At 53.4% G+C, this 26,784-nt stretch overlaps 1 protein-coding gene across 1 annotated transcript; it reads left to right on the plus strand.

Annotated features, from left to right (window-relative positions):
• Positions 1-1,108: 1,108 nt before the first annotated feature.
• On the plus strand, positions 1,109-2,074 carry LOC135305567 (olfactory receptor 14J1-like). Its single transcript, XM_064429302.1, has one exon. The coding sequence runs from the start codon at positions 1,109-1,111 to the stop codon at positions 2,072-2,074; it is 966 nt and encodes a 321-aa protein (XP_064285372.1).
• The last annotated feature ends 24,710 nt before the right edge of the window (positions 2,075-26,784 follow it).

Genomic DNA, 26,784 nt, shown 5'->3' on the forward strand with positions numbered 1-26,784 from the left:
ACAGCCCTCAGCCCGGGGGCTCGGGGCACTCAGTCCCTGCTGGGCAGGCAGAGCTGCCCCAGAGATAAAGGGCATCTCTCCTGCCATGTGCCCATTCCTGCTGACAGGGCCTGAGGGCCACTGCCCTGCCCTGGTGCTGCCTGGCAGGGGCTGGGCAGGGCTGGGCAGGGAAAGGCTTTTCCTCAGGCCCGGCTTTCTCTCTCCTTGCCTTGCCCAGGTGCTCCTGGCATTGCTGAGGGGCTCTCTGGGATGGCAGTTCCAGCTGCAGGGTCAGGCCCAGCCCTTGGGCTCCTCCTGTGCAGGCTGAGCTCAGCAATGGGGTGTCCCAGCTCCCCGTGCCCGGGGAGCTCTGGGCAGGGCAGGCTGGCAATGAGCCAACTCTCCTCAGGCAGTGCCGTGGAGAGGAGCCTTAGTGTGTCCTCGGGATGCCATCCAAGCTGTGAGCTGCCTCCAGGGGACACTGGGGGACAGGAGTGTCCTTGGCCAGAGTGGGGCTGAGACTCTGAGAAAGGCTGAGCCAGTTTGCTCTGCTGTGGGTCCCTCTGCTCCCAGCTGTGTCAGGCTGATTTTCAGGGGAGCACAGGGACTGCCCTGGATCTCAGAAGTGGCAGCTGGGGACAGATGGGAGTGACAGAGCAGCTCCCCTCACCCTTCACTGAGTCACAGCCACTGCTCTTGCATTGCTCAGTTCTCTCTGACCTCCCTGGGCACAGCAGGAAACCCTCTCAAACTGCCTTTGGCTGTCACCATTCCTTAGCCCTTGGACAGGAGATGCTGCCGAGATCCTCTGCCTCAGGACCAGTTTGGGCTGATGAAGTCCAAGCCCAGGACTGGCTCCTGTCCCCATTCCCATGACCCCACTGCTGCAGAATAGAGCTGACTCCTCGGTGTCCATGGGCAGATACCCTGCTTGTCAAAGCAACGGGGCCAGATCCCAGCAGAGCTCCAGGCACAGGGCTGAAGGAAGGGCTCTGAGGAAAGGAAAATTGGATGGCACAGAGCAGCAGGGGCAGAGCTGGGAGAAAGGTTTTGGACACTGTTTAGCAAAGTCAGCCCTGACTCGTCACTGTGTCCTCCTTGAACAGGAATGCATGGCCAGCCCCAGCAAATGTCCAACAGCAGCTCCATCAGCCACTTCCTCCTGCTGGCATTGGCAGACACGCGGCAGCTGCAGCTCCTGCACTTCTGCCTCTTGCTGGGCATCTCCCTGGCTGCCCTCCTGGGCAACGGCCTCATCATCAGCGCCGTAGCCTGCGGCCACCACCTGCACACGCCCATGTTCTTCTTCCTGCTCAACCTGGCCCTCAGCGACCTGGGCTCCATCTGCACCACTGTCCCCAAAGCCATGCACAATTCCCTCTGGGACACCAGCAACATCTCCTACAAAGGATGTGCTGCTCAGGTGTTTTTCTTTGCCTTTTTCATGTCAGCAGAATTTGCACTTCTCACAGTGCTGTGCTATGACCGCTATGTGTCCATCTGCAAACCCCTGCACTACGGGACCCTCCTGGGCAGCAGAGCTTGTGCCCACATGGCAGCAGCTGCCTGGGCCAGTGCCTTTCTCAATGCTCTCATGCACACAGCCAACACATTTTCCCTGCCCCTGTGCCATGGCAATGCCCTGGGCCAGTTCTTCTGTGAAATCCCACACATCCTCAAGCTCACCTGCTCACACTCCAAACTCAGGGAATTTGAGATTACTGTCCTAAGTGCTGTTCTGTATCTCGGTTGTTTTGTGTTCATTGTTTTCTCCTATGTGCAGATCTTCAGGGCTGTGCTGAGGATCCCCTCTGAGCAGGGACGGCACAAAGCCTTTTCCACCTGCCTCCCTCACCTGGCCGTGGCCACCATGTTCCTCAGCACTGGCACATTTGCCTACCTAAAGCCCCCCTCCCTCTCCTCCCCATCCCTGGATCTCTCAGTATCAGTTCTGTACTCAGTGGTGCCTCCTGCCCTGAACCCCCTCATCTACAGCCTGAGGAACCAGGAGCTCAAGGATTCCCTGAGAAAACGGGTGACTGTATCTTCAAAAGCAATAAATTCCCTTTTCTGCTGCATAGCCTTCAGAATGTAACTCTTACAATCTCAGTCTTTTCCCCCCTATTTGTCTATTTCTTATTATGGGGACTATTTGTATTGTTGTAATGTTTCTTACAAAATACTGTAGTATTACTTTTAGCATTTCAATATTAATATCTACCTTTCTTTTGAAACAGAAAGACTTGCAAGAGGCTTGTTCCTTTGGCATTTAAATAAAAACAAGTGCCTGCCCTGACCTGTGTGTCCAAGGCATTTCCTCAGCCCTTCTCTGGCTCTGCAGGGGCAGTGCCTGTGAGCAGAGGTGGAGGGAAGGGGCTCCCAGCACAGCAGCACAGCCCGGGACAATGGCCCTGCCTCTTTCCACATCTGCTCCTCCCAGCTCCACACTCCTCTTCCCAGCCCTGCTGTGGGTGCAAGGCTGGAGTGCTCTGGCAGCTTGGTCACTGTCCTGCTGCGTGTCCATGCTGTGCCCTCAGGCAGGGACAGGCCATGGGCACTGCTGGGACACAGCTGGGCTCCAGCACAGCAGCTCCACCAGCAAAGGGCACCTCCTGAGCACAGGGCAGGGAGGCTTTGCTCTCCTCCAGAGTCACTCTCAGGACTCTCAAGAGGCTCCTTGTGTTCCTTGTTCTCCCAGGGCTCAGTGGGATGAGATCAGGGTCTCACTGGGGCCTTCAGGGGACTCAGGTCTGAGTCAGGTTTTGCTTCTTGATGGCCAGTGCCCATCAGATGCTGAATGGTCTGTGCTGAACCTTCCTGGGGCCCTGCAGCTTGTGCCAGGGCTGATGGCAGGGGAAGGTTTGTCTGGAGGGCCTTGGGAGCTGCCAGGAGAACACAGGGGACCTGCAGGGACAGTGTGTGCCAGGGAGCAGCAGGGAGTGGAGCTCACTGGGCACAGGCCTGGCCAGGCTGGGGTCACCCCGAGATCAAGGACTGAATGTCTGCTGTGAGCCAGGAGAGCTCTGCAGCCTAGGGACACAGCAGGCCCAGGGAAAGGAGTCTGGGCACTGCCTGGTCTGAGCCTCAGGGAATTCCCCCAGAAGGATCCAGGGCAGCCCCAAGCCCCTCTGGCAGCCCTGGCACAAGGCAGGCACCTCTGAGCCCCCTCCATGCCCCGCAGAGCCTGTGTGGGAGGGGGTGAGTGCAGGGAGCACCATCAGCTGCCTCTGTGTGCCAGGCTGAGCAGCAGAGCCCAGCAGAGGCAGCCCAGGGCCCCGGGCAGCACAGCCCCCGTGCTCTGCAGAGCAGCAGCCCCAGCTCAGGGCTCTGGGCAGCAGGGCAGGGGCTGCAGCAATGGCTGCTGGGGCCAGCACAGACGTGTTCCCCTGGGAAAGGCTCTGGGGGCAGCTGGAATGGGCCAGGAGCAGAGCAGGGGCCCGTGGATGTGCAGAGGAGCCCTGGCAAGAGGCTGGCCTGTCCCTGGGCCAGCAGGAGCTGCCTGAGGAGCCCCGGGGCCAACTCTGCTGCTGGGCTGGGCAGCGGGGCTGGCCCTGGGGCTGCAGGAGCTGCCCGAGCTGAGCATCTGCTGAGCATTGCAGACCCAGAGTGGCTGTCCCTGACCTCCAGTGCCTGCAGTTCCTGCTGCAGGGCCAGACCTGACTCTGCTGCTGGCCTGGGGCAGGGACAGGGAGAGGAAAATGATGGACCCTTGTCTATATGAGTCCCCACAGTGTCAGAATGGGCAATGTGGTTCCATGACATCTGTGAGAGTCTGTCCGAAACTTCCCTTATTTTTTGCCTCTCGATTGTCATGAAAGCCAAGACCACCGGGGAAAGGGAAAGATCCTGTTCTGAAAATCCAGGTCTGTCTGGTCCACCGAGCCAGATAATTGCCTACGGGTATGTTTGCTCAACTCATGGAACACTGCATCCAAGAAGGGGCAGTGTGCTCTCCTTTGCCTGCATCACCTAGCAGCGCTAGTGCTGGAATTTCTCCACCCTTCTGACTTGGCTGGACTTTCTCTCTGGAATGACCTTCCCGGGGGTCACCACAAAAGGACCCCCCCATTCCACCGTACATCAACCACCGTGACAGATGGACTGAGATGGGAGAAGGTTTCTCCCTCAAGGACTGAGACGTGTGACCCCTACATGGAAAAGCTCCCCTTTTCTTCCCGAAAGGACTAAGACTGAAATCCCCACCATAGGGTGAGGGAAGGTATGCGTAGGGAGCAGAGCAAGTTTTGCAAGCGACCACTGGACCGAGAAGACAATGGTTCCCGCCTTCGACGTCTGCTATTGACGACTCCTGTTCCTGATGGACTACTGATGGACTCCTTGTACCTTTTATCAATAGACTATTTTGAAATGTGTCCCCTTCCCCCATTTCAAAAGGACTATAAAAAAGGTTAGAGCTGACTGATACCTTTGAGATCTCTCCTGACGTGAAGACGACAGGCCTCTTCGTCGACCGGACTTGGAGGGACTTTGTCATGTGCACGTCTGGTAGCTATATACCTCCTTGCCCTTCCTCTCTTCTTTTTCTTTTCCTTATTCTTTTCCCTTTCTTCATTCCCCTTCTCTCTCTAACACATTTTTTTTCTATGGCTATTTAATAAAAGTATATGTACTTTGATTTTACTGCAAATCCCCTTATCGTGTCAGTTTTTGCACCCTGAGATCAGTGAAAAAGAACCTTCACGAATCACGTCCTTAGGACGGATCGTGTCAACGTCCCACAGTGTCACAATGGCTCCTTGGTTCCATTAAGCCCCACAGGGTCACCATGGTCCCCAGGTCACACAAGGCCCTGGGGTGTCACAAGGGCCCCTTGGTTCTATGGAGCCCACAGGGTCAATTTTGCCAGTGGGCAGGGTCAGCACCAAAGACACAGACATCAACTGAAGGAATTGTGTCATTTATATAAGGTAAATCAGCAAAAATTACAAAAGTAAAACACATAATTATTAGAAAATAATTACAAAAGGAGCAGCTCAGCAATGCACCCAATCATCACCACCAAAGATTGCAGCAGTGATTAAGAAAGATGCAGCACCAGTTCCCCTCAGGCTTCACCATCCCCCCGATCCACACAGCAGCTGGGGGAAGCTGTCCCAGCCAAGGGCTGCAGAGCCACTCCTGGACACTGGGAATTCCTGCAGCTGCCTCCAGCCACAGGTGAGGCTCCAACCTCGCTGTGAGAGGGCCCAGCTCTGACAGTGCTGAATGAACAAACTGACAGCACTTCTAGTGTGGGAACATCTGGTTTCATCCTCCTCTTGGGTTCCTCCCAAAGCCTGTCCAGGGCCCAAGGAGGAACCAAAGGAGGTGACTTTGATCCTTCAGCCCCTGAACAAGGCCAGATGGGCCTTGTCTGTTTTTTAAATACAGAAAGGTAAATCCTCATTTCACCAATGAACACATGCAGAGATCATATTCCTCATAGTGATACATTAATGAGTAGATACAAATATAAGATTTGGTGGCAAAGTTTATCTAGAGCTGAACTTTGGCTCAGGGCCTGGTGTTCAGGCCTCAATCAGGGCCTGGTGCTGAGGCCTCAGGACTTCAATTTGTCCTTTAACTGTAGAGGAACTACAATTCATAACAATTCTTTCAATAACACAGTTTAGATTTAGGTATTAGTCATAAAGGCATTGCCTCTTGTTCTTTATTTAAGTGCTGTTCAGTACTCAGAGCTATAATTCCCATTCCTATTAAAACAACCCTAATTAATTGCTATTCCCTGTTATTTTATCAAATGTCCCTTTTTACTTGAGACTGTGTCTCTTTCTAGACAAGTCTCAATACTCCATTTCCAGCACAGTGTCACAACAACTCTAACATGAAATCATAACACACCAAGTGCTCACACTGCAATGACAACAGACACTGCCACAAATTCATTTCACAGCAGCCTCCAATTTGGCAGCCATAAAGCCAATGCTACCAAGAAAGATTTTCTTCTTGCTGCCACTCTTCAACTGCTTTTTCTGTTAAGGTGATTCCTGACTGTTTGTCTTCAAGCCCATCAGATAGCAGTGCAACATTCCTGTCCCATGAGAGCCCAGGTTCCTCCCTGGCCAGCAAGCAGATAATCCCAGGCTGTGCCCCATTTGTGTTTGTTGGAGCTCCTGGGATGTACTATTGGATATTTTAACAGGATCATTTGCTATTTTTTCTAATAATCAATTTATATCTTTACTGTAATATCCGCAGGACAGGGCAGTGCACATGGGGCACAGTGTGAACCAGAATCTTTGGTTTTCTGAGAACAAAGGCGCTCCATGGGTGGAAAATGTTCTCTTGGCCCCAACTCTTCCTTGTGGTTGTTGCCGAAGGACCCTCAAGGGAGGCATCAGCATTGCCTGGAAACAGGACCCAAACCATCCTTTAGGAAGCTGTTTATGGGCAGTGTCCACACACCCAGCAGCTCCCATTCCCAGTACCAAAGGTCTGATTTCCCATTTCCCATTGTGGGCTGCTGATGGATCCAGGGCTCCTCCCTGGGCCCTCCAAGGGAACCCCATTCCTCCCAGCATCGGTTGAGAACATTTCCAGCAATTAGATATTTTGAGTATTTTGGCTACTTTGATCTTTACATTCTCATAAGAATTTAATGACGAATCCTTGGTGAAACTGTGGAGGTGTTTGTGGCAAACAAAGTTTCTGGCTGACACTCAAGATACAACTTACAGACATCAGCAGTACTTCAGTGACAAGGTTACTCATTCTTTTTCCTCAGTCTCATTTGGGTTAGGAACAATAATTCTGTTGTCCGTGGAGCTGGCGCCTTTTTTATTCCAGAACAATGCCTCCAAGGTCCTTTGCTGTTCAGCTTTACCATGTTGTCTGTGGGTAACAAGGCTTGGTGGGGCCTTTTCCCCTTGGGCTGGAAGGGGGCCGGGTCCCAGTCCCTGAGGGCACCCAGAATCCTGGATGGAATTTGTGTGCAAGTCCCTCAGTGTCACAGCAGCCTCCACATGGAGCCCCGTGGATCAGAGCATTTTCCAAAGGGGTCATTGGGGCAAACAAGGAGATTTGGTCTGGCAGGATGTGTAAAACAGTATCCTGTAATATCTCCTTGTTCTCACACAGAATACTTGGCTGCAGGGACATATTCCCATTGCTCCTGCTCAGGTTTCAGGATTCAGTGCTGTCTTTCCCCAGAGCTGTTTCTTCACGTGCCTTGGGAGAGCCTTTTGCCCTCTGGGCCCACACTCTGGCTCCATTATTAGGACTGCTGCATCCAAACCCTTTATCTCCACAAACGGTGGTGATTGGAGGCGGATCTCCTTTATTCACAATTGTTCTTAAAATTGCAACAACAATAATTGTGCTACCCTGTCATGGAGTTGAATAATCCAATCTTGTTCAGTGTTGTTTAACAAAATTATTGTAGTTTCTCCTTGATATTCTGCATCAATTCCTCCTGCCATGACATGAACCCTTTGCAAGGCCAAGCTCCAAGCGAGCAGTTACCAAACCAAAGTGTCCTGGAGGAATCTGAATTCCTGTCTCAGTATTGACAGCTCTCATTTGCTTCTGATTTATCCTAATTAATTCCAATGCATGAAGGTCCAGCCCTGCAACCTTTGGGCTGGCCCTGCCAGGGGCCATCACACCCAGAACAGTTTCCCAGGCAGTCCAAGTCTCACTGCCCATGGTTGTAGGTGCAAATTGGGTGCAGCTGTGCACAGCCACAGGGTTTCCATTTCCCCAGTGGGCCACTGTTAAGGGCATGGAGCACATCTGGGAGATGGGTTCTCCATGGGGACAGGTTCCCATCTCCTCTTTTTTTCAACTGTTCTTTTAACAACCCCTTCACCCGTTCAACAAATCCTGCAGTTTGAAGATAGTCTGGTTCATGAAAAACCCTGCAGTCTTAATCACGGTATTTTTCACAGTAACAGACAAAGCACTCTGCATCACAGTATCAGCAAACCCTGTAAAAATAGACAATTTTATCCCCTCCTCCTTTTTTCATTGTATACAATCTCACAAAGTTTACCTCTAACATTAGGGTCTTGGCCAATCATTTTCTGTAGAGTGTTTAATGTTACATCCCTGAGCAGCCAAAGCTGCCAAATTAGGATTGTCAGCACTATTTCACATTATTACTATTTTATACATAGATATAGATATTGATATAGAAATATAGATATAGCTAGATAGGTATAGACATACATATAAAATAGATATATATCTATATATATATATTAAGGTCTTATTATACTATAAATATGTACATAGTTATTTATCATATTAATATTTCACTTGCACAAATGCATCGGAGCTCAAGATTAAAACCTTCTGTTGCTCCATGTGGGAGCATTCGAACAATAACTGTTCCTTCTGAAGGTGCTGTTTCCAATGTACTGTTAACAAATTCATCTTTGTCTGCCCAAACCCACAAGTTCTTTTCCTTTTCAGTATGCAATTTTTGGATACATTTTAAGACATCCAGGGCTTCAGCTTCTTTTAACCAACTGCCCCACTGCTCACACAGTGCTGCGACCTCAGCCCACTCCAGAGCCAGCCAACTCCAGGGAAGGGCTTCCCATCTGGGAATTTCTGATAGCACTGACTCCTCACATTTACATTTAACAAGAGACATTTTGCTGTGATCTGGCCAGACTCTGCCAGTTTTGTTTCACCAGTGGGCAGGGTCAGCACCAAAGACACAGACTCCAACTGAAGGAATCAGTGTCATTTACTGCAGCTCAAAGCAGCAAAGAATCACAAAAGGAGCAGCTCAGTAATGCACCCAACCATCAGCACCAAAGATTGCAGCAGTAATTAAGAAAGATTCAGCATCATTTACCCTCAGACTTCACCATCCCCCAGATCCACACAGCAGCTGGGGGAAGCTGTCACAGCCAAGGGCTGCAGAGCCACTCCTGGACACTGGGAATTCCTGCAGGTGCCTCCAGCCACAGGTGAGGCTCCAACCTCGCTGTGAGAGTGCCCAGCTCTGACAGTGCTGAATGAACAAACTGACAGCACTTCTAGTGTGGGAACATCTGGTTTCATCCTCCTCTTGGGTTCCTCCCAAAGCCTGGCCAGGGCCCCAGCAGGAGCCAAGGGAGGTGACTTTGATCCTTCAGCCCAAACAAGGCCAGATGTCAGATTTCATGGCCTTGTCTGTTTTTTAAATACAAAAAGGTCAATACATGTTTCACTAATGAGTGGCTACATCTATCACAGTGCTAATGACCATGCATATTTCATTAATGAGCAGATACAAAGATAACCTTTGGTTGGAAGGTTCATCCAGAGGCCACCTTTGGCTCAGGGCCTGCTGTTCAGGCCTCACTCAGGGCTGTTGTCCAGGCCTTGGCACCTCAGGGACGTGGTTTAGTGCTGGGCTTGGCACTGCTGTGTGACCAGCTCGACTGGGTGAGCTCAGAGGTCTTTTCCAACAGAAAGGATGCTGTGATTCCATTATTATATCCACTGCATTCAGCTAGGTCTATTTGAGCAGCATTCATTTGCTCCAAAAGTTCCCTCTTGCTCAACTCCTATGGCCTATGGCTGCAGCTCCTTCAGCTCCTGGTGCTAAGCTGCTCATGCTGAACGAGGCGACTCAGAGAGATGAATACAGTCCATGCAATTCCTTCTGGGACAGAGAGAGGAGAGGGTGTGGAAACAGGAGCATTGTTGGCTGTGGCCTCCTCTTTGCCCTTCATGCCTTTCAGTGCTTTGAACCAGCCAGGAGCTTTCTCCAAGAGTGCAATGGAGCAGCTGCTCCTTGTCCCAGGTCTGGCTCTCTCCAGTCTCTGACCTTGCCTGGTTTTGTCCCTCTTGCTGTGCCCTCTGTTCCCCCAGGGCTCAGTGGCTGCTGCCCAGGACTGTGGGACTGGCACAGATCCAGTGGTCGAGACCCTCCTTGCTGTGGCCATGGAGCTGCCTGGGCACAGCAGCCTTTTCCATCTGGAAGCTCCCCATGGACAGGGAGTCCCCAGCTCTGTTCCTTGCACAATCTCCAGGAGCCCAGGGCTGCCATCTCAAGTCCCTGCTGGCACTGGGGGCTCCCAGGTGCCTCAGGCTGCTGTGACACCGCTGCACACGGGAGGGAAGAGTGGCAGGGGCTGTGCTGAAAGTCAGCTCCATGTGCTGCTGCTGCTGCTGCTGTGGGGTCATTTGTCCAGCCCTGGCCCAGAGTCAGGGATCAGATCCAGGCCCCGCTGCTGCTCCCTCGGGATCAGCCCCAGTTTGGGTGTTGCTGTCAGGGCCAGCAGGAGTGGTGGCTGGAGCAGCAGGTGCTGACAGTGCCCCAAGCCCCGGGGCTGGAGGGGTCCCTGGGCTGGGCTGGGAGGGAGCTGCCCCTTGTTCTCCCTCTGCCCCAAGCAAAGCTGGGCCGGGCACAAGTGGGGCAGCACAGCCACCAGGGAGCCTGCGAGTCTCTTCCAGCCCTGGCTGCTCAGAGTTTGGGCCTTGGAGCCTCAGGTGGCCAAAGGCAGCTGCTCCGGGTCCCTCTGTGTGCCCCCATGTTCAGCAGTGCTGCTCCATCAGTCTGTGCCCAGCAATGGGGAAAAGCCTCAGCCCTGCAGGGCCAGGAGCTGCCGGGCTCTGCCTGAGCAGCTCAGCCAGCAGGAATGGAGCTGCTCCACATGGGAACCAGGAGCAAAGGGCTGCAGCACCTCGTGCTGGGGCAGAGCCTGAATTCTGAGAGGGAATAACAGAGTTATTCATGTGCATTGCTGCATCAGCACTGCAGGTGCTGTGCCTGCAAACACAGAGTTCAAAATGTGCAAAAGAATTCTGCAGCTCTTGACTGGATCAGGATGTCAGCAGTGCTGAACTCCAGCTTAGTCCAAAGGAAACACTTCACACCTCTGCTCATATCTGCTAGATTTTTTTCTTCAGGGTATCCAGAGAAAAGTAAACAGAGGAGGAGCCTACATTTTCATTGTTTATCAGAAATGTTACTCTTTTTGCTGTACATTCCTTTTTAGGGTGATTTTTCTGTTAAAAAAAAAGGAAAAAAGAAAAAAATATGAAATATAAAAACAAAAAACAAACGTGCAGTGAAAATCTTCTCTAACTTTGGATTAAGAGGTAACTGGTATTTTTAAAAAGAGAACTCAGTTACTTTGGCATGGATCTATCTTACTGACATCAACATCATTTTTTTAAAAGATTCTGGGTTTTGTTTGCAATATTAAGTTATTTTAAATTGTGGTTAAATCAATAAGAAATTGAAAGATGGATTGTGTATGACTGTGTCTTGAGTGTAAAAATATTGCAGTTTGGAATTTGGATTTAAAGTGTTGGAAATGAAAGTTATAAATCCCAATGGATTGTGTGACAGCAGCTTTTCCTAGAGGATATGCAGCACTCCAAGGACTTCATCAGTGGGGTTGGGGGTACTTGGACCTTTGTCCTGTGCCACTCTGAGATGTCATGGAATGGAACTTCACCTGCCACCAGCCCAGGTCACCCTCTGCCACCAAAGCTCCTTGGACCTTGTGCCCCCAGGCAGGCACAAAGTGTTTGTGCTGCTCCCCCTTTTGCACAAACCCACAGAGAGCTGGGATTTTTCCAAGTCTCATGTCTGCATTGGGCCATATTCCTAGAGAAGCAGCAGCCCATCCCAATGAATATGGTGAGTTATATGGATGGTTGTGAGCTCCACTTCCTACCTAGAAATCCTGAAACTGCTTCTGAATGCTGCTCCTTCAGCTCTTGGACACCTTCTCACACAGAGCTGGGAAAAAAATCTCCTGGCCACCAGTTAAATGGCGAGTTATGCCAAAGTTAGAGCTCTGTGGGAAATCTCTATCCATCCCTATCCTATTAATATACCAATATGTGGGGGTGTGCATGGATTTGTCTTGTGTACAAAGGAAGGAGTGTGCAAGCAACGTGATTGACACTTTCACTGTCCGTGTTCATCCCATACCCATGGGTACAGAGACGTTATGGAAACCCTGGCACAAACAGAGTCTTCTGTCCCTGGATACAGAGACATCCAAGAGCCCCTGGCACACACAGACCCCTCTGCCCATGGATACAGAGACATCCAAGAGCCCCTGGCACACACAGACCCTTCTGTACATGGATACAGAGACATCCAAGAGCCCCTGGCACACACAGACCCTTCTGCCCATGGATACAGAGACATCCAAGAGCCCCTGGCACACACACAGACCCTTCTGTCCCTGGATACAGAGACATCCAAGAGCCCCTGGCACACACAGACCTTTCTCTCCATGGATACAGAGACATCCAAGAGCCCCTGGCACACACAGACCCTTCTGTCTCTGGAGGACGGAGCGTGGTGGGTGGGGGTGGTTGGTGGGCAGTGAGTCCCGGACAGCAGGCCAGACCCGGCTCCAGCCCTGCCAGGCCCTGCCAAGGCTCAGTGCAGGATCCTCTGGAATGGGAAAGCCTTTCAGCCTTGTCCCTGCCCAGAGGGGCAGTGCTGGCCTGGCAGCACAGGTTGTTTTCCCCTCAGGCTGCAGGAGATGAGAACACACCACTTGCCAGCACTGAGTGCGAGGCACAGCTCCGGGTGCTCCCCATGAACCTCAGCTCTGGGAGCACTGTCTGCCCCAAGCTCCAGGGGCTGCAGTGGGAGCCCGGCTGGGCTCTGCCCTGGGGCCATCCTGCAGGGACAGCTGGAAACAGGGAGCATTCAGCTGCCACAAACAGCCAAGCCAGGGCTGCAGGGCAGCTGCTCCAGCCCGGACTGCACTGCTGTGTGCTGTGCTCTGGGGCTGGGGCTCCCCACACAGGGGACTGGACTGGTGTGCCAGAGGAGACAGAGAAGCTTCAGCTTCAGCCTCACTGAGGTGGGTGCATTGGCTGGGAAGAGTGGGGAGGCTCAAGGGGATTCACAGAGCTCATCCTGCTGCAAGGATGAAGGGAGTGGGAACTCAGCAGTGAGGAGAGCTGAGGGCTGGAGAGTGGCTCTGAATGACACTAAAATCCCACTGGACCTCTGAGACATTGCTGCTCCTCAGCCAGTGACAGCATGAGTCCCTAAACCTGGGGCTCGGCCTTCCTTGTGGTCAGGGGCATCAAGATAGGCAACAGAGTGATGGAGACAGCAATGGGCTGGGAATTCACTGGGGGGAAAAAAAGGGAGCAGTTGAGAAGTAAAAGGCAGGTGGGGGAGAGAACTGTTCAGAGAAGGGCTGAGCTACAGCTTGAGCAAGCTGAAAAATGTCATTTGGAGTCATCCCAGATTGATTTGATTTCAGAAGGTATTGAACAAGTTTAATTTTTGGGAGGTGTCATGTTTTCCCTTGGAGGTGTACACTCTGCAAACTTGAGCTGTGTTGCCAAAATGCTCAAGCAAGTCTGTGCTGCAGGTGACACCATTTCTTCTTTGGCTGATTCCAGCCCGGTGCTGAGCTCCAGCAGAGCCCTGGCAGAGCCCAGAGCAGCCTCAGCATCCGCAGAGCCCGGCTGCAAGGAGAGAAAGCAGAAACTGCCCGTCAGCTGAGGGCTCCTGTCCCCTTGTCCCAGCTGCCCGTGGTGCCCAGGCCATGCTGGCTGTGCCCAGAGCTGTGCCCAGAGCTGCCCATCAGTGCTGCCTTTGGGAGCAGGGCAGGAGGGCAGGACATGTGCCCAGCCTGCAGCCAGCCTTGGCACATCCACCTGCTCAGCAGATGCCCAGAGCAGGATGCTCCTGTGCTCGCTGCCATCTCCCAAAAGCTCTGATCCCACCCTGCCAAGCAGACGGGGACCCACCTCATGCCATCCATGGCTGGAAGAAAAGCTGGTCCCAAACGATGTCCTCAGCCTGCTCCAAGGGCACGGCCCATCCACGCCGCAGCTGCTCTCAAGAACTTCCCGATCCAGACTGGACCAACCAGAATGCTTCCTCTAGAAAAACAAACAACAAATTGTTGAAAATAGATTACAGACAAAAAGGGAAAAAAAGAACAAAGGTAAAAATCATATCTCTGTGAGGGGATTGAGGAAGGCCCAAGCCCTGCATGCCAGGGAAAAACCCAGCCATGTGTGAGCAAAGCCCAGGCTTCCTCCCTTCCCCCTGCACTGTTCCCCACAATAACCATGATCCCCAAGCAAACAAGGGCAGTGGAGCAGCCCAAGCCCTTCCTTGCCTGCACAGCAAAGCAGCCACTGCACAGGTTCTGGAGTCCCACCTCTGCTCCCACCACAGGGGTTTGTTTGTGTTGGGCTGGCTGCCCCAGCCCCATCCCCAGCCTGGGGCACGGTGGGTGCTGGGGGCTGTTGGCAGGGCCAGGAGCCCACTCCCATTTCGTACCCACCCCAGCCCATGCCCCCAGCCCTGCCAAAAGCAGCTGGGCAGCTGACTGAAGAATTAGTTGCATCCATCCCAGCAATGAGTGGGGTGGGAACTTTTGGGTTGAGGCCAGGCTGTGCAATGCCCAAATCTGGGAGCATCCCCCTGCATGTGGACTCATCTGTAAATTTGCTGTGCAGCCAGGCTTTGAAGAAGGTGCCAGAATTGAAGTCCATCATCTTAAGCTTACCAGTGGCCAGGTCCAGGAAGAGGCTGTCATCCTTGATGTGATCCTCGCTGTCTCCTGCAGCAGCAGCCCCACCTGGTAGAGCTTCTCTGGGGGCTCCTTCTACTTCCCTGGGCTCCGACCAGGCTGTCAGGGTTCTGTCCAGGGCCCCAGCTGTCAGGGAACCAGGACAAGCAAAACCAGCTTGGATGGTGGCCACCAGTGCTGGGCAGAGCAGCTCAGCTCCAGCACAAGGGCTGTGTGCTCCCATCTGATGAGCCCTGGCCAGTGACACAGGCAGGACAAAAAAGTCTGGGGTTCCTTTGCTTCTGATGGCCAAGGCATGAGTGCAGCTGTAACTTACCGGGGCCCTGCAGCACAGTGTGCCTGTGGCTCTCTCCCTTCTTCTATGGCAGATGAATATCCTGCATCCAAGGATGACAGAACACCTCTTCTAATGAGGGTCTGTCCCAGTCCAGCATGGATAAACACCGCCTGATCAGATCTTGGCATTCTGGGCAGAGAAACCAGAAACCACTGGTCAGTTGGAGAAGGCTCCTGTTGGCTTTGCCCAACCATTCCCTGCCCACTCCATGCTGGATGTGCTCAGAGCTGGGCCTAAACTTTCCCATCAGTTCCCTGTTTTGGAGGCGAGCAGGAGAGCAGGACATGTGCCACCTCCTCAGCAGCTGCCAGAGCGGGATGCTCCCGAGTCCGCTGCTGTCTCCCAGCACTGGTATTGCACCCATGCCCAGAGATGAGGATCCACCTGGAGAGAGCCGTTGTGGCAGCGAGAGCTGATGGTCCCAGCTGATGTTCTGGTCCCTCCTGAAAGGGTGCTCCCCGCAGACCATCTGGTGCAGCACGATACCCAGGGACCAGATGGTAGCTGGCTTGCCATAGTACCAGCCAAAATGGGTCCATTCCGGGGGACTGTATGATGGTGTTCCTATGGAATACAGATGGAGCTCATCAGGGGGATGCTTCTGCTCCCAGAGGCTGGCCCCAGCATCCCTGGGCGTGCAGGGGCTGCCCCAGTGGTACGCAGGTTGACCCACTGCCCATCTTTCCAACACATGGGGTTGGAAAAGAAGCCATCGGTGTTGGAAGAGGGCAGCAGAAGCCCTGGCAAGGCCCAACCATGACAGAAACACACTTAGTGCTGAGGGAAAACCATGCCTTCATCCTCCCTGCCTACATTGCCCCAAAAAACAAACCCAGAACAAACCAGGTGAGTGGAGGAGCCCAAGCCCTTCTCACCTGCACACCAAACTGGCTGGGGCACAGGTTCCAGGCCCCCCCACCTCTGCTACCCTCACCTACGGGTGTTTTTGTTGGGCTGGCTGCCCCAGCCCCAATCCTGGGCAGAGTGGTGGGCAAAGGCTGCCAGCAGGACTGGAAGCTGGCTCCCCACCCAGCCCTGCTCAAACCCAACTCAGCTGAAATCTCAGGGCCATGAAGGGCAGCAAAAGGGAGAATCCCCGCTGCCACACCCAGCTTGGGCCCTGAGATGCTGGGCCATGAGATACCAGAACCAGGAGCACACCCCTGTGTAGACTCACCTGCAAAGCGAATGTAGGCTGTCTCTTGCAGGTAGGTGCCACAGCCGAAATCAATCAGTTTGGCTTGCCCGGTGGCCAGGTCAACGAGGATGTTCGCTGGCTTGATATCCCTGTGCAGGACCCCGCAGCTGGTGCAGTGCCAGACGGCCTCCAGCACCTGCCGGAACAGCTGCCGCGCCACCCCCTCGGACAGGAAGCCCCGTGCCCGAATGAAATGGTGCAGGTCCTGACAGTGCTCCGGGCGCTCCAGCACCATCAAGATGTCGTTGGGGAGCTCAACCCACTCCAGCAGTTGGACCACACCGGAGAAGCCACTGGACACCTTGTCCAGCAGGACAATCTCCAGGGGTGCGCTGGTGCCGTCGGGCTGCGGGAGGAGCACGATGCCGTCAGTGGGGCTGATGCCGTGCCGGGGGTCAGGAAGCCCTCAGCCAGCCCAGGATGCTCTGCACCCTGCTCTGGCCCCACACCCACTCTCCCTCGAGGGAGGGCCTCAGCTCATCCCTGCCGAGCACAGCACCTCACTCACTCACCAGCTCACCCCAGTGATGGACGCAGTACCGTGGCACCCTCTTGATGGCCACCTGCAAGCCAAGTGCAGAAGTGGGCTCAGCTCGCTGTCCACCCTGCCCAGCACCATCCTCCTCCCGCCTCCTCCCCCCTGCTCCTCCTCCTCCACCCCCTCCTCCTGCGCCCGCCGCCGGCCCCGCCGCTCACCGGGGCGCCGTCCGAGAGCCGCGTTGCTGCGAAGACGCTGCCGAATCCGCCCCGGCCCAGCAGCGAGCCCAGCCGGTACCGCTCCTTCAGGCGCTGCTGCGCCTTCCCTGCGGGCGGGACGCGGCTGTCAGCGCTCGGCCCGGGGCCAGCAACGGCCCCCGAGCGCCCCTCACCCGCCCCGGCCCGGCCATCCCCCGGCGTTCGCTCTTTGCAACGCGACCCGGGAGCCGCGGGGCCGGGGGCCGCGCTGCCGAGCGGTGGAGCTCGGGCCGGGCAAGCCGCAGCGGAGGCGGCGGGAGCGGCTGCGCCGCGTGTGTCCTCCGCGGGCCCCGGGAGGAGCCGGAGCCGGGGCCGGGCTCGGGCTCGGGCTCGGGCTCGGGCTCGGGCTCGGGCTCGGGCTCGGGCTCGGGCTCGGGCTCGGGCTCGGGCTCGGGGCCGGGACTGGACCCTGCGTCGGGGCCGGGGCCGGGCACGGGCCAGGCGGAGCCAGAAGCCGGCGATGCCGCCCCAGCCCCCGGCACTGATCCCCGCCCAGCAGCGCCACCGCCAGCACGGCCAGAGCCGGGCTGGGACCAGGAGGCGGCGGGACGGCCGGGGGCGGGCACGGGGCAGCCCCGCCCGGGGCCGGGGGCGGGCCGGGGGCATGGCCGGGCCGGGCGGGCACGGGGAGAGGGAGGCGGGGAGAAGAGAGGAGACCGGGAAAGGGAGAGCGGGAGATGTACGGGACAGCGGGAGAGGGAGAGGAGAAGAGAATCTAAAGTTTTATCTGTCGCTGCCGCTGCCGCTGCCGCTGCTGCTGCTGCTGCTGCTGGTGCTGCCGCTGCCGCTGCTGCAACTGAAGCTCCGGGGCCGTTTGTCCCCGTGTCCATTTGTCCGTTGCCCGCTCGCCCCCGCCCCGAGCCCCACGTTCCCCGAGGGCAGCCCCTGAGCCTCTGCAAACACGGGAACTTTGCCGAGTTCAGCCAGAGTCTGGACTCCTGCACAGTGGCTCAGGAATCCCCTCAGTCCCTGCTGTGCATTGTCCCTGCTGAGGGTCAAACACTCTCAGAGCGCAATCCCTGAATGCAGAATTTGTACCTGACACAAACACTGCGCTTACCTCTCCAGCATTGCTTTCCAAGAAAAACAGGGGAAGCCAAACTGTGTGTAGGTCATGGTAGCTTAAAATGTCTAAAACGTGCCAACTCATGGATCTTAGCAGTGAGATCTGTTTGGAATTAATGGGATGGACAACTAGTGCAAGATGGAAAAGGGGAGCATAAAAATAAATCGAGAAAAACGTCTTGAATTGTTTCAATTTTCATTTAATTTCTTAAAAGCTCTTTCAGTTTTTCCAGAAACTTCTCCTCAGTCCTGTATGCTTTTTCCAAGAACCTTTCCTGAAGAATGAGGTGCAGCTTCTGTCACAAGGTGTGCCACCAACTGCAGCTTCTCTTGGCTTTCCACACTGTGTGTGCAGCACACTTGCAGCAAAGCAGGACAAATATTTGAAGAATTTTGCAGCTTTTCTTTTCTTTTCCTTGTGGGCTGGGCAGTTGTGCCATTGGTAAGGTTTTCATTGTTACTGTTCTACCCTAAGAAAACATGACAGGCTACTAAGAACTCCTAGGGAATGCAAGCCTGACTGAATGCAAAGAAAGAATCTGCAGAGCCTGCAGCCAGAAGTGGAGAGCTGTGTGATCATCATTCCAACACCCCCAAGGACATCTTGAAAGTGATCTAGAAGATGAAAATGGGCTGACAGAGGGAGTTTGTTTCTGTGCTCACTTCAGATTCCTCTACATCTGAAATCAATTCTACAGTCTCCATCTAAATCAAGAGTACAGTCAGTTCATGAAAAGCCCCAGAACCATCTGCACCTCTCAGGAGATGACTGAAAGAATCTGTAAAGGAAAAATGCAGGAGAAATGCATTTCTCAGCACTGCAGTATTTGCCTGCCTGAAACCCTCCTCCATTTCCTCCCCATGTCTAGGTCTTGCAGTGTCAGTTCTGTATTCGGTGGTGCCTCCAGCCCTGAATGCCCTCGTTTATAGCCTGAGGAACCAGGAGCTCAAGGCTGCAGTGAGGAGACTGATCACTGCACATCTTAGGAAGTATTAAACTGATTGCCAATTTCTGCAAATCACTTGTAATAAAAGTCATCACTTATAGCTCTGTTGGTTTGGTTCTTTGATTTCCCTGTCATTTTCCTTTTTAAATATTCTTCCTAAAGCTAGATGATTGTTTCTGCCATTTCTGACTTTGTTTCTCTCCACCTTCCCTGTGGCCACAGACTGTGACAATGTTGGGCTGCAGTCTCAAAGGTTTTAAAGGAAGTAAAGGATCTCCCAGTAAAGTTTTCTCCAGAGATCCCTCTATTCTTGCCATCTCTGGAGCTGCAGCAGCAATGTCTGTGTGCAGAGCTGGGGGCAGATCAATGCTGGCCCAGCAGCTGTGCCCAGCAGCAGCAGCAGCACTTGGTGTTGCCAGTGCTGCTGCCGTGGCCCTGCCCCGCTGCCCTGGTGGCCCTGGTGTTGCTGCAGGGCCTGAGTGCTCTCGGGGCCGGGCACAGTCCTGGGGGTGGCAGTGCCGGGGCTGCAGCAGGGACAGGCCATGGGCACTGCTGGGCCAGCGCTGACGCCTCAGGCCAGGCCCTGGGGGCTCCAGGCTCCTTGCCCAGGCTCTCTCAAGAACACGGCCAGGCCAATGCTCAGCACAGAAAAGCCCCAGGCTGAGCAGCCCCAGGCTGGCCGTGGGCAGGCTGGGGGCAAACAGCATGGCTGGGGCTCTGCAAGGGCCCTGGGGGAGACGGGAAGGAGCAGCAGAGCAGGGGCTGATCCATCCCCAGTGTGCTGCACAGCCCAGGGCAGCGTCCCAGAGCGTCCTGATGGAGCTGCCAACAACATCCCCCCTCTGCAGCCCTGGCCTCTCCCCCAGCTCACAGAGGTGTCGCATCCTTGCAGGCACAGCCACGGCAGCACTGGCTCAGGAGCCCCTGTTTGCATTGCACAGAGCAGGCAGGAGCACCCCCATGCTGTTGCTTGTGGGGACATGAACCTGAGGGAGCACAAATGCCATCAGCCCCTGGGGCCAGCAAGGGCTGGAGGACACCAGGGAAACCACTCAGCTTTGTCCTGGCCTCTGCAGTCAGCCAGAAAGTTTGTTCCCATCAGCTGGGAGTTTTCTGTGCCACTGCAGACGCTGTTGCTCAGAGCCAGGGCTGCCTGGCAGCCATCCCCAAACTGTCCTGGGCATTTCCTTGGCTTCACCTTTGCTTACTTCACTTTTCCTTCTACAAATTTCTTCCTGTTGCCCAGCCCTGTTCCCTCCCCTGTAAACAGCCCATCCCTCTTTGCCCTTTCCTCTCTGGCCCCACTCCCCATTGCAGTTCCTGACTTGGCACCATGGGAATGTCCCTTGGGGAGCAGGATCATCCTCCAAGTGCTGCAGGAATTGTCTGCAGACTCCTGCAGTGCCTGGTGCTGCTCCCTTGCCAGAGGCACCCCAGGCCAGGGGGGCACATCTGGGCTGCTGTGTCTGCCTGTGGGGCTCCCTGTTCTGGGCAATGAGGAGGAGCTGCAGAGGCTGTGCAGGACTGACAGGATGGGCTTTGGGGCTGGCAGGAGAAGCTGAGGCACCTGGGCTGCTGGAGCTTCTGAAGAGAAGGCCCAGGGCTCATCCTGCAACTGCTCCAAAGGTGGTTTCAGATTATCCCAGAATCAGCAAGGTTGGAAAAGACCTTGGAGATCATCAAGTCCAACCTGTGTCCTGACACTGACTTGACTTCCCTGAGCCTCCTCTTCTCCAGGATAAACAACCCCAACTCCCTCAGCCGTTCGTAACAGCTCTTGTGCTTCAGACCCCTTTACCAGCCTTGTTGCCCTTCTCTGGACATGCTTCACCCCCTCTATGTCCTTCATAAATTGGGGGCCCAGAACTAGATATAACACTGGAGGTGCTGCCCAGCCTCTGCTGAGAACAGGATAAGAATCACTGCCCTGCTCCACTGGCCATACCATTCCTGATCCAGGCCAGGAGCCATTGGCCTTCTTGGCCACCTGGCCACACTGCTGCCTCATGTCCAGCCTGCTGTCCATCAGTCCCTGCAGGTCCTTTTCTGCCTGGCTGCTGTCCAGCCACTCTGTCCCCAGCCTCTAGTGCTGTACGGGTTGTTGTGGCCAAAGTGCAGGACCCGGCACTTGGTCTTGTTCAACCTTACCTTGTTGGATTTGGGCCCTGGATCCAGCCTGTCCAGGGCCCTCTGCAGAGCCCTCCTACCCTCCAGCACATCCACACTCACACCCAGCCTGGTGTCATCTGCAAATTTGCTGATGGTGTACTCAATCCCCTCATGCAGACTATCAATGCAGATATTGAAATCCATGCTGGCTGGCTCTGATCCCTCGGCCATCCTGTGGGTGCCCTGTGATGGCACTCAAGGTGATCTGTTCCATAACCTTGCCAGGCACCCAGGTCAGGCTGACAGGCCTGGAGTTCCCCAGATCCTCCTTCCAGCCCTTCTTGGGGATGGGCTCACATTGGCACCTCCACTCCTCTGGGACCTCCCTGCTGATCCAGGACTGATGGTAAATGATGGAGAGCAGCTTGGGGAGATCATCCACCAGCTCCCTTAAGCCCCTAGGATGGATCTCATCTGCTCCCAGAGGCACTTGTGAGCACCTGAGTGGCTCAGCAGGTCCCCAGCTGCTTCCTCCTGGATTGCAGGGGGCTGTTCTGCTCCCTGTGCCCATCTACCAGCTCAGGAGAACACTTGTCCTGAGGATAGCCTGTCTTACTGTTGAAAACTGAGGCAAAGAAGGGGTGAAGTACCTCAGCCCATTCTTCATCTTTGGTAACCATATCTCCCACAATAAGAAATGCAGGTTGTCCTTACCCCTCATTTTGACATTAATGTGCTTATAAAAACATAATAATTATCCTTCACAGAAGTATCCATATTAAGTCCTAATTGAACTTTCATTTCTCTAATTTTCTTTCTGCACAAACTAACAACAACCTTAAACATTTTTTGATTTACCTGCCCCTATGTCCAAAGATGCTGCACCCTCTTTGTAATCCCTAAATTCCTGCAAAAGCTCCATGCCTAGCCAGGCCAGTCATTTCCCCCTCTGGGTCATCTTTCTGCACAAAGGGACAGCCTACTCTTGCTCCTTCAAGATTTCTTTTTTAAAGCGTTTCCATCCTTCCTGGAACTCGTTGTTTGTAAGGGCTGTTTATCTTTAAAAAATCAATACCTGATTTGGTACTCCCCAAATCTGCATCCTCAATAGGCCAAACGCTGCCCTTAAAAGTCCAGGGCAGAAAATTTATTGATGCCCCTCCTTCTTTCACACAATATTGAAACAACTCATAATTTCATGGTGACTGTGCCCCAAACAGCCTCTGACCAGCACTTCTCCCACCAGCCCTTCCCTGTTTGTGAGCAGCAGGAGACAGAGCTTTCCTTGGGAGTGGGAATTGCAGGAAACCTCCCCAAAGTGCAGCTTGGAAGGTTCAGGCTGGAGCTGAGGAGAAAGCAAAGTCCCTGCCAGGGTGGAATTGTGGTGCTCGAGGTGTGGCAGCGTGAGGCTGGGCCATGGCCGGCTCTGTGTGCCAGGAGCCGGCAGCGCTGGGTGCAGGGAGCCCAGGGAGGGCACAGAAACGCTGGCTGAGAAATGCTGGGGCACAGCGAGAGGGGCGAGTGCAGCCGGCCAGGGCACAGGAGCAGCACGCACAGGGGGCACAGCCTGCAGGACAGATGGCCGAGGGCTGGGCAGGGCTGGCAGGGCCACAGGCACCCAGGCCTTTGTGCCCTGGGCTCGGGCAGCGCCTCTGGAGGCCCCACAGCAGGAACTTTCCTGGCAGGGGCTGCACTTTGGCTCTCCCTCGGCCTACCTGGCCAGGCTGGCAGGGGCTGCAGGTTGATGGCATTTGTCCTTGCTGCCCCTGACATCCCCCTGCCCCACAGAGAGCCCCGAGCCACCCGTGAGGGACAGGCCCTGCTGGCCCAGGCTGGGCTCAGGGCTTGGCCTTTCTGCTTCCCCCAGCCAGCCCAGGCCTTGCTCAGCATTGCAGTTCCCTGCCCAGAGCCTTGGGCTCCCTGCACTCCTGGCCTCAAAGATCTGCTCTCAGCAGTCTCTGGGGAGCTTTTGGCACTCCCTGCCCTCCCTAGGGCCCAGCCATGCTCCAAGGCACTTGGAGTTTTGCTGCTGACTCCTTGAGCAGCTTCTTCATGCTCCTCTCAGTGCCTGAGGCTCCTGGACCCAGCCCCAAATCCACTGTAGGGCTGATTAAAATACAGAAAGCCCTGGGGAGCTCTTTCTCTTACTTCAATTTTCCTCCAAGCCTCCAGGGCTTGTGAAGCAGCTTGGAGTCAGTCTGGAATTCTGTTAAGGAGGGAGATTTCAAAGTGCACCGACAGCATGATGTTTGGTTTTAATCACGTGTGTGGGTTTTTATTTTTCAGTTCAGAAAAGAGGTGAAAGAACGATTCCCCAGGTGATCTTGATGCTGAATGTCTCCCTAGGAGATCTGGGCATGGAGAGGAACAAGCCCCTTGCAGGCTGACCCATTTTGGACAACCTGCTCCTCACCCCAGCCTCACCATGTCTGACATGGCCCACCTGGGACTGACATCCCAAAACATAAAAAAGTATGCATTTTTAAAATAAAGAAGATTGATTAATTTATAAAATTATAATTATAGTTTTTTAATTTATATTAGTATTACTGTATATTTCTATTACCTTTGATATTTATGTGAAAAATTGAATACATTTTTAGCAATCAAAAATTTATTTGTCATTGGTTTTAAATAAAACAATTCCTTTCATTAAATCATTGACCACTATTGGCCATTTATTTCTCCTTCTTAATGCTAATTAGTGCTATTTTTAGATCTTTTGACATATTTTTTATTATTTTCACGCACAGGGTAAAAGGGGCCACTCTGGGGTCCCTGGAGACATTTCTGGGGCACATTTGGGGCAGTTTAGGGTCTGGGCAGTGTGATAAACAAGTCCACTGAATTTAAGGATCAAATAATTATCTTTATTATTTTTGCAAGCAAGAATAAGCAAGGACAGCGCTGGGCGGCCCGGAGTCTCCGCTCCACTTTGGCTCACAAAATTCCTATCCCCTGAGTCCACCTTTTATTGCCTTCTTCTCCGGGTTTAGGGATGACATGATCTGTCTTCTGCGCTTGCTCATTCAGTTGCTAGGGGGTCTTTTTCGGCCTTCTGGTGGTCGTGGGATGAAGGCTTAGTCCCCCTTAGTCTTCCTCTTTGTAAACGCTGAGTGAACTTATGCCTTATAAGGCATATCTATACAGAACACTATACACTTTTCTGCAAGCTAAGCAATTCTTACTAGTACTATACACTTTCTGCAAGCTAAGCAATTCTAGTGAGTTTAAGGATTGTTATTACAGCTGCTTCTCATTACTTTCCTTTCACAAGGCATAACTTTACAATGGAATTCCCAAAGCACTATAGTAAACCAGTAACCATATGTATCTGCACAAGAAGTTTTTTTGGCTATTTAACTATTCTTTTATATTGTATAGTTATTTAGCTATTGATTTAATTAATGAACAAATGTATTACTACTTATTACAAATCCCCCATTTCTTTTTTTACCAATTTTGTTCATTAAATCTTTCTAGTTCTTTCCTAGCAAGCATTAAATGAGCTGCCACATCAGTTAAGCTATGTGCACTAATTATAGGTGCTAACTTCCTTAGTATCTTCATCATATTCCAATTCATAATGAATAGAACTGCTGACAAAATAAAACCAAGCAGTCAATATCAACAGAACAAAAATGGGATGGCATACACTGTTTAGGACCCCTGTGGCATTAGGAGACAAACCGAAAAGGGTATCCCACTGGATGTCACTCTGCAAATGCCAGTGGCTCAGCTGAGAGCTCTGGCAGTGACTGACACTGCACTGAGAGGGGCTGCAGTCCTGCAAGGGTCTTTCATCAGGAGCAAACAGCAGCCTGGAGGGTGGGCAATGCTGGATCTGTACCACTGCGTGCTCATCCTTCACCTGAATGTGGAGCTGCCCCCAAAGTTGCCATGGATCACTTTTTCTTTTTCTCCTCTCGGGTATATTTTGGAGCAGCTGTTCTATGTGGCTTTTGATGGTGATCCTGTGGCAAACATCCATTTGCCTGCTGTGCTATCCTCACAACTAATACTATCTCTTCATTTCCTTTGGTTTTATTTGGCGTTTTTTATCTATTTGTTTGATTGGTTTGCTGCATGGGTTTGTTTGTTTGATTGATTTGGGTTTTTGTCTGATTTGGTTTGAGTTTTTTGTTTGCTTTTTCATAAAAGACTGGTGAAGTTGGCAAAGCCAAACTCAAGATAATGTAAACCAGGATCAGCTTTCCAGAAATTCCTTTTGGCTGGGTTTAGCTGCATCCCCCAGGCTCAGGATCACTAGTATATTTTCTGGTTTTGCTCTGCATATCAGCCTGCCCAGACTCCGCTTGGTGTTTCACAAATGGAGAAGACAATGGACATTGTGCCAAGCTTCCTTTCAAACTGAAAAACCTGGGTCAGCATGACAGAAAAGAAGAAAAATAAATCACCAGTTAGAACAGAACCAGTGTCCCACCATCTTCCTCTCCACTGTTATTAATTTTGTACATTTAGAGGCAAACCTGGATCTAAAGCTTGCATCTCTCAGTTCCTGATGCTATTTGCTACCCTTCAGCCTTGACTGGCCCTGATATGACTGACTGCTGGGCAAGTGGGGCTGGGGATGCTCAGCCTGGAGAGAGGAGACACTGGGAGGCCTCCCTGTGGCTGTGCAGGACTGGAAGGGTCCCGCAGGAAAGAAGGGGACAGAGTGTTCAGCAGGGCCTGTGCTGACAGGACAAGGGGGGATGGCTTTCAACTGCAGCAGGTTGATTGAAGCTGCATCTAAGGAAGCTGCTCTTTCCCACTGGGGGTGGTGGGGCACTGGCCCAGGCTGTGCACAGAGGCTGTGCATGCCCCATCCTTGGCAACAGGGCTCTGAGCAGCACGCTCTGGGGGAAGACTGCTCAGCTGGGAACAAGATGTTGTTCTTCAGGCTCCCTTGCAAGCCCAACCGTTCAGGGACTCCATCATTCCATGGTCTCCAGTGTCCACTTCAGATGGAGCCTGGGAACTGTGATGTCACAGCCCACGCTCCAGCTGGAACGTCCAGCGCCCAGCAAAGGGCACAACACAACTGTTGTTTGTTGTGTTCGCATGCTCTTCACCCTGCTCCTGCCCACTCTGCTTTTCACCTGCCCCCTGATAACCCATTCAGTCCTGAAAGGTCCTTAGTGCCTGGATTTTGTTATCCAGCCCTGCAGGATGCTCCCCTTTGTTCTGAGGAAGGCATGGTGCCATTCCATGGAGGTGGACACCCCCCACCTCCCCGGGTGGGCTGGAGCTCTGTGGGCATGGAGTGGTACAGGGAGCCCACTCTGAGGTTTTGCTGCCTCTGCAGGCTGTCCCAGACAGAGAGGAGGAGATGGAGGTGGATACAAAGATTGATACGGAGGAGGAGATGGAGACGGAGGGAGAAGACACTGGGGAGGAGGAGATGGAGGTGGAGGTGGAGGTGAAGGTGGAAGAGGAGATGGAATTGGATATGGAAGAGTCCATTGAGGACATGGATATTGATTAAAAAGGTGAGGAAGAGGCCATGATCTTGGCATGAAGGGCAATGCCAGCAGCAGGACAGGCTGAGTGGGTCTCCTGCTGCCAGGCTGGGGCTGGGCTGGGTGCTCCCTGCTCAGGGACATTGTACCCCGGGCACTGGATTCTGGTGGCCATCCACAGCCTGTCCTGTGCCTGCTTTGCTCCACACAAGCTCCATCCCAGAGCCAGCCAGGCTCAGTTCTGGTAGCAGAGTCCTGCTGCTGGGCCAGCTGTGCCAGCCTGGGGGCACATGCAAGAGCCCTCTGTGCCTGACTGGAGTGACCGTGGCATTTGCTTTTCTTCCAGGTGCGATGGACAGCACAGACAGAGACACCACCCTTTTGTATATATGTTCTACTGTTTGTTGTTGTTCTTTAGAATGTAGATTGTAGGGCTATTTTTGACTTCTGTAAATAC

The sequence above is a fragment of the Passer domesticus genome, chromosome 8, assembly GCF_036417665.1.
Source record: "Passer domesticus isolate bPasDom1 chromosome 8, bPasDom1.hap1, whole genome shotgun sequence".
Taxonomy (NCBI): Eukaryota; Metazoa; Chordata; class Aves; order Passeriformes; family Passeridae; genus Passer; species Passer domesticus.

Coding starts and splice junctions, on each gene's coding strand:
- LOC135305567 (XM_064429302.1), top strand. CDS start 1,109: ATGTCCAACAGCAGCTCCATCAGCCACTTCCTCCTGCTGGCATTGGCA.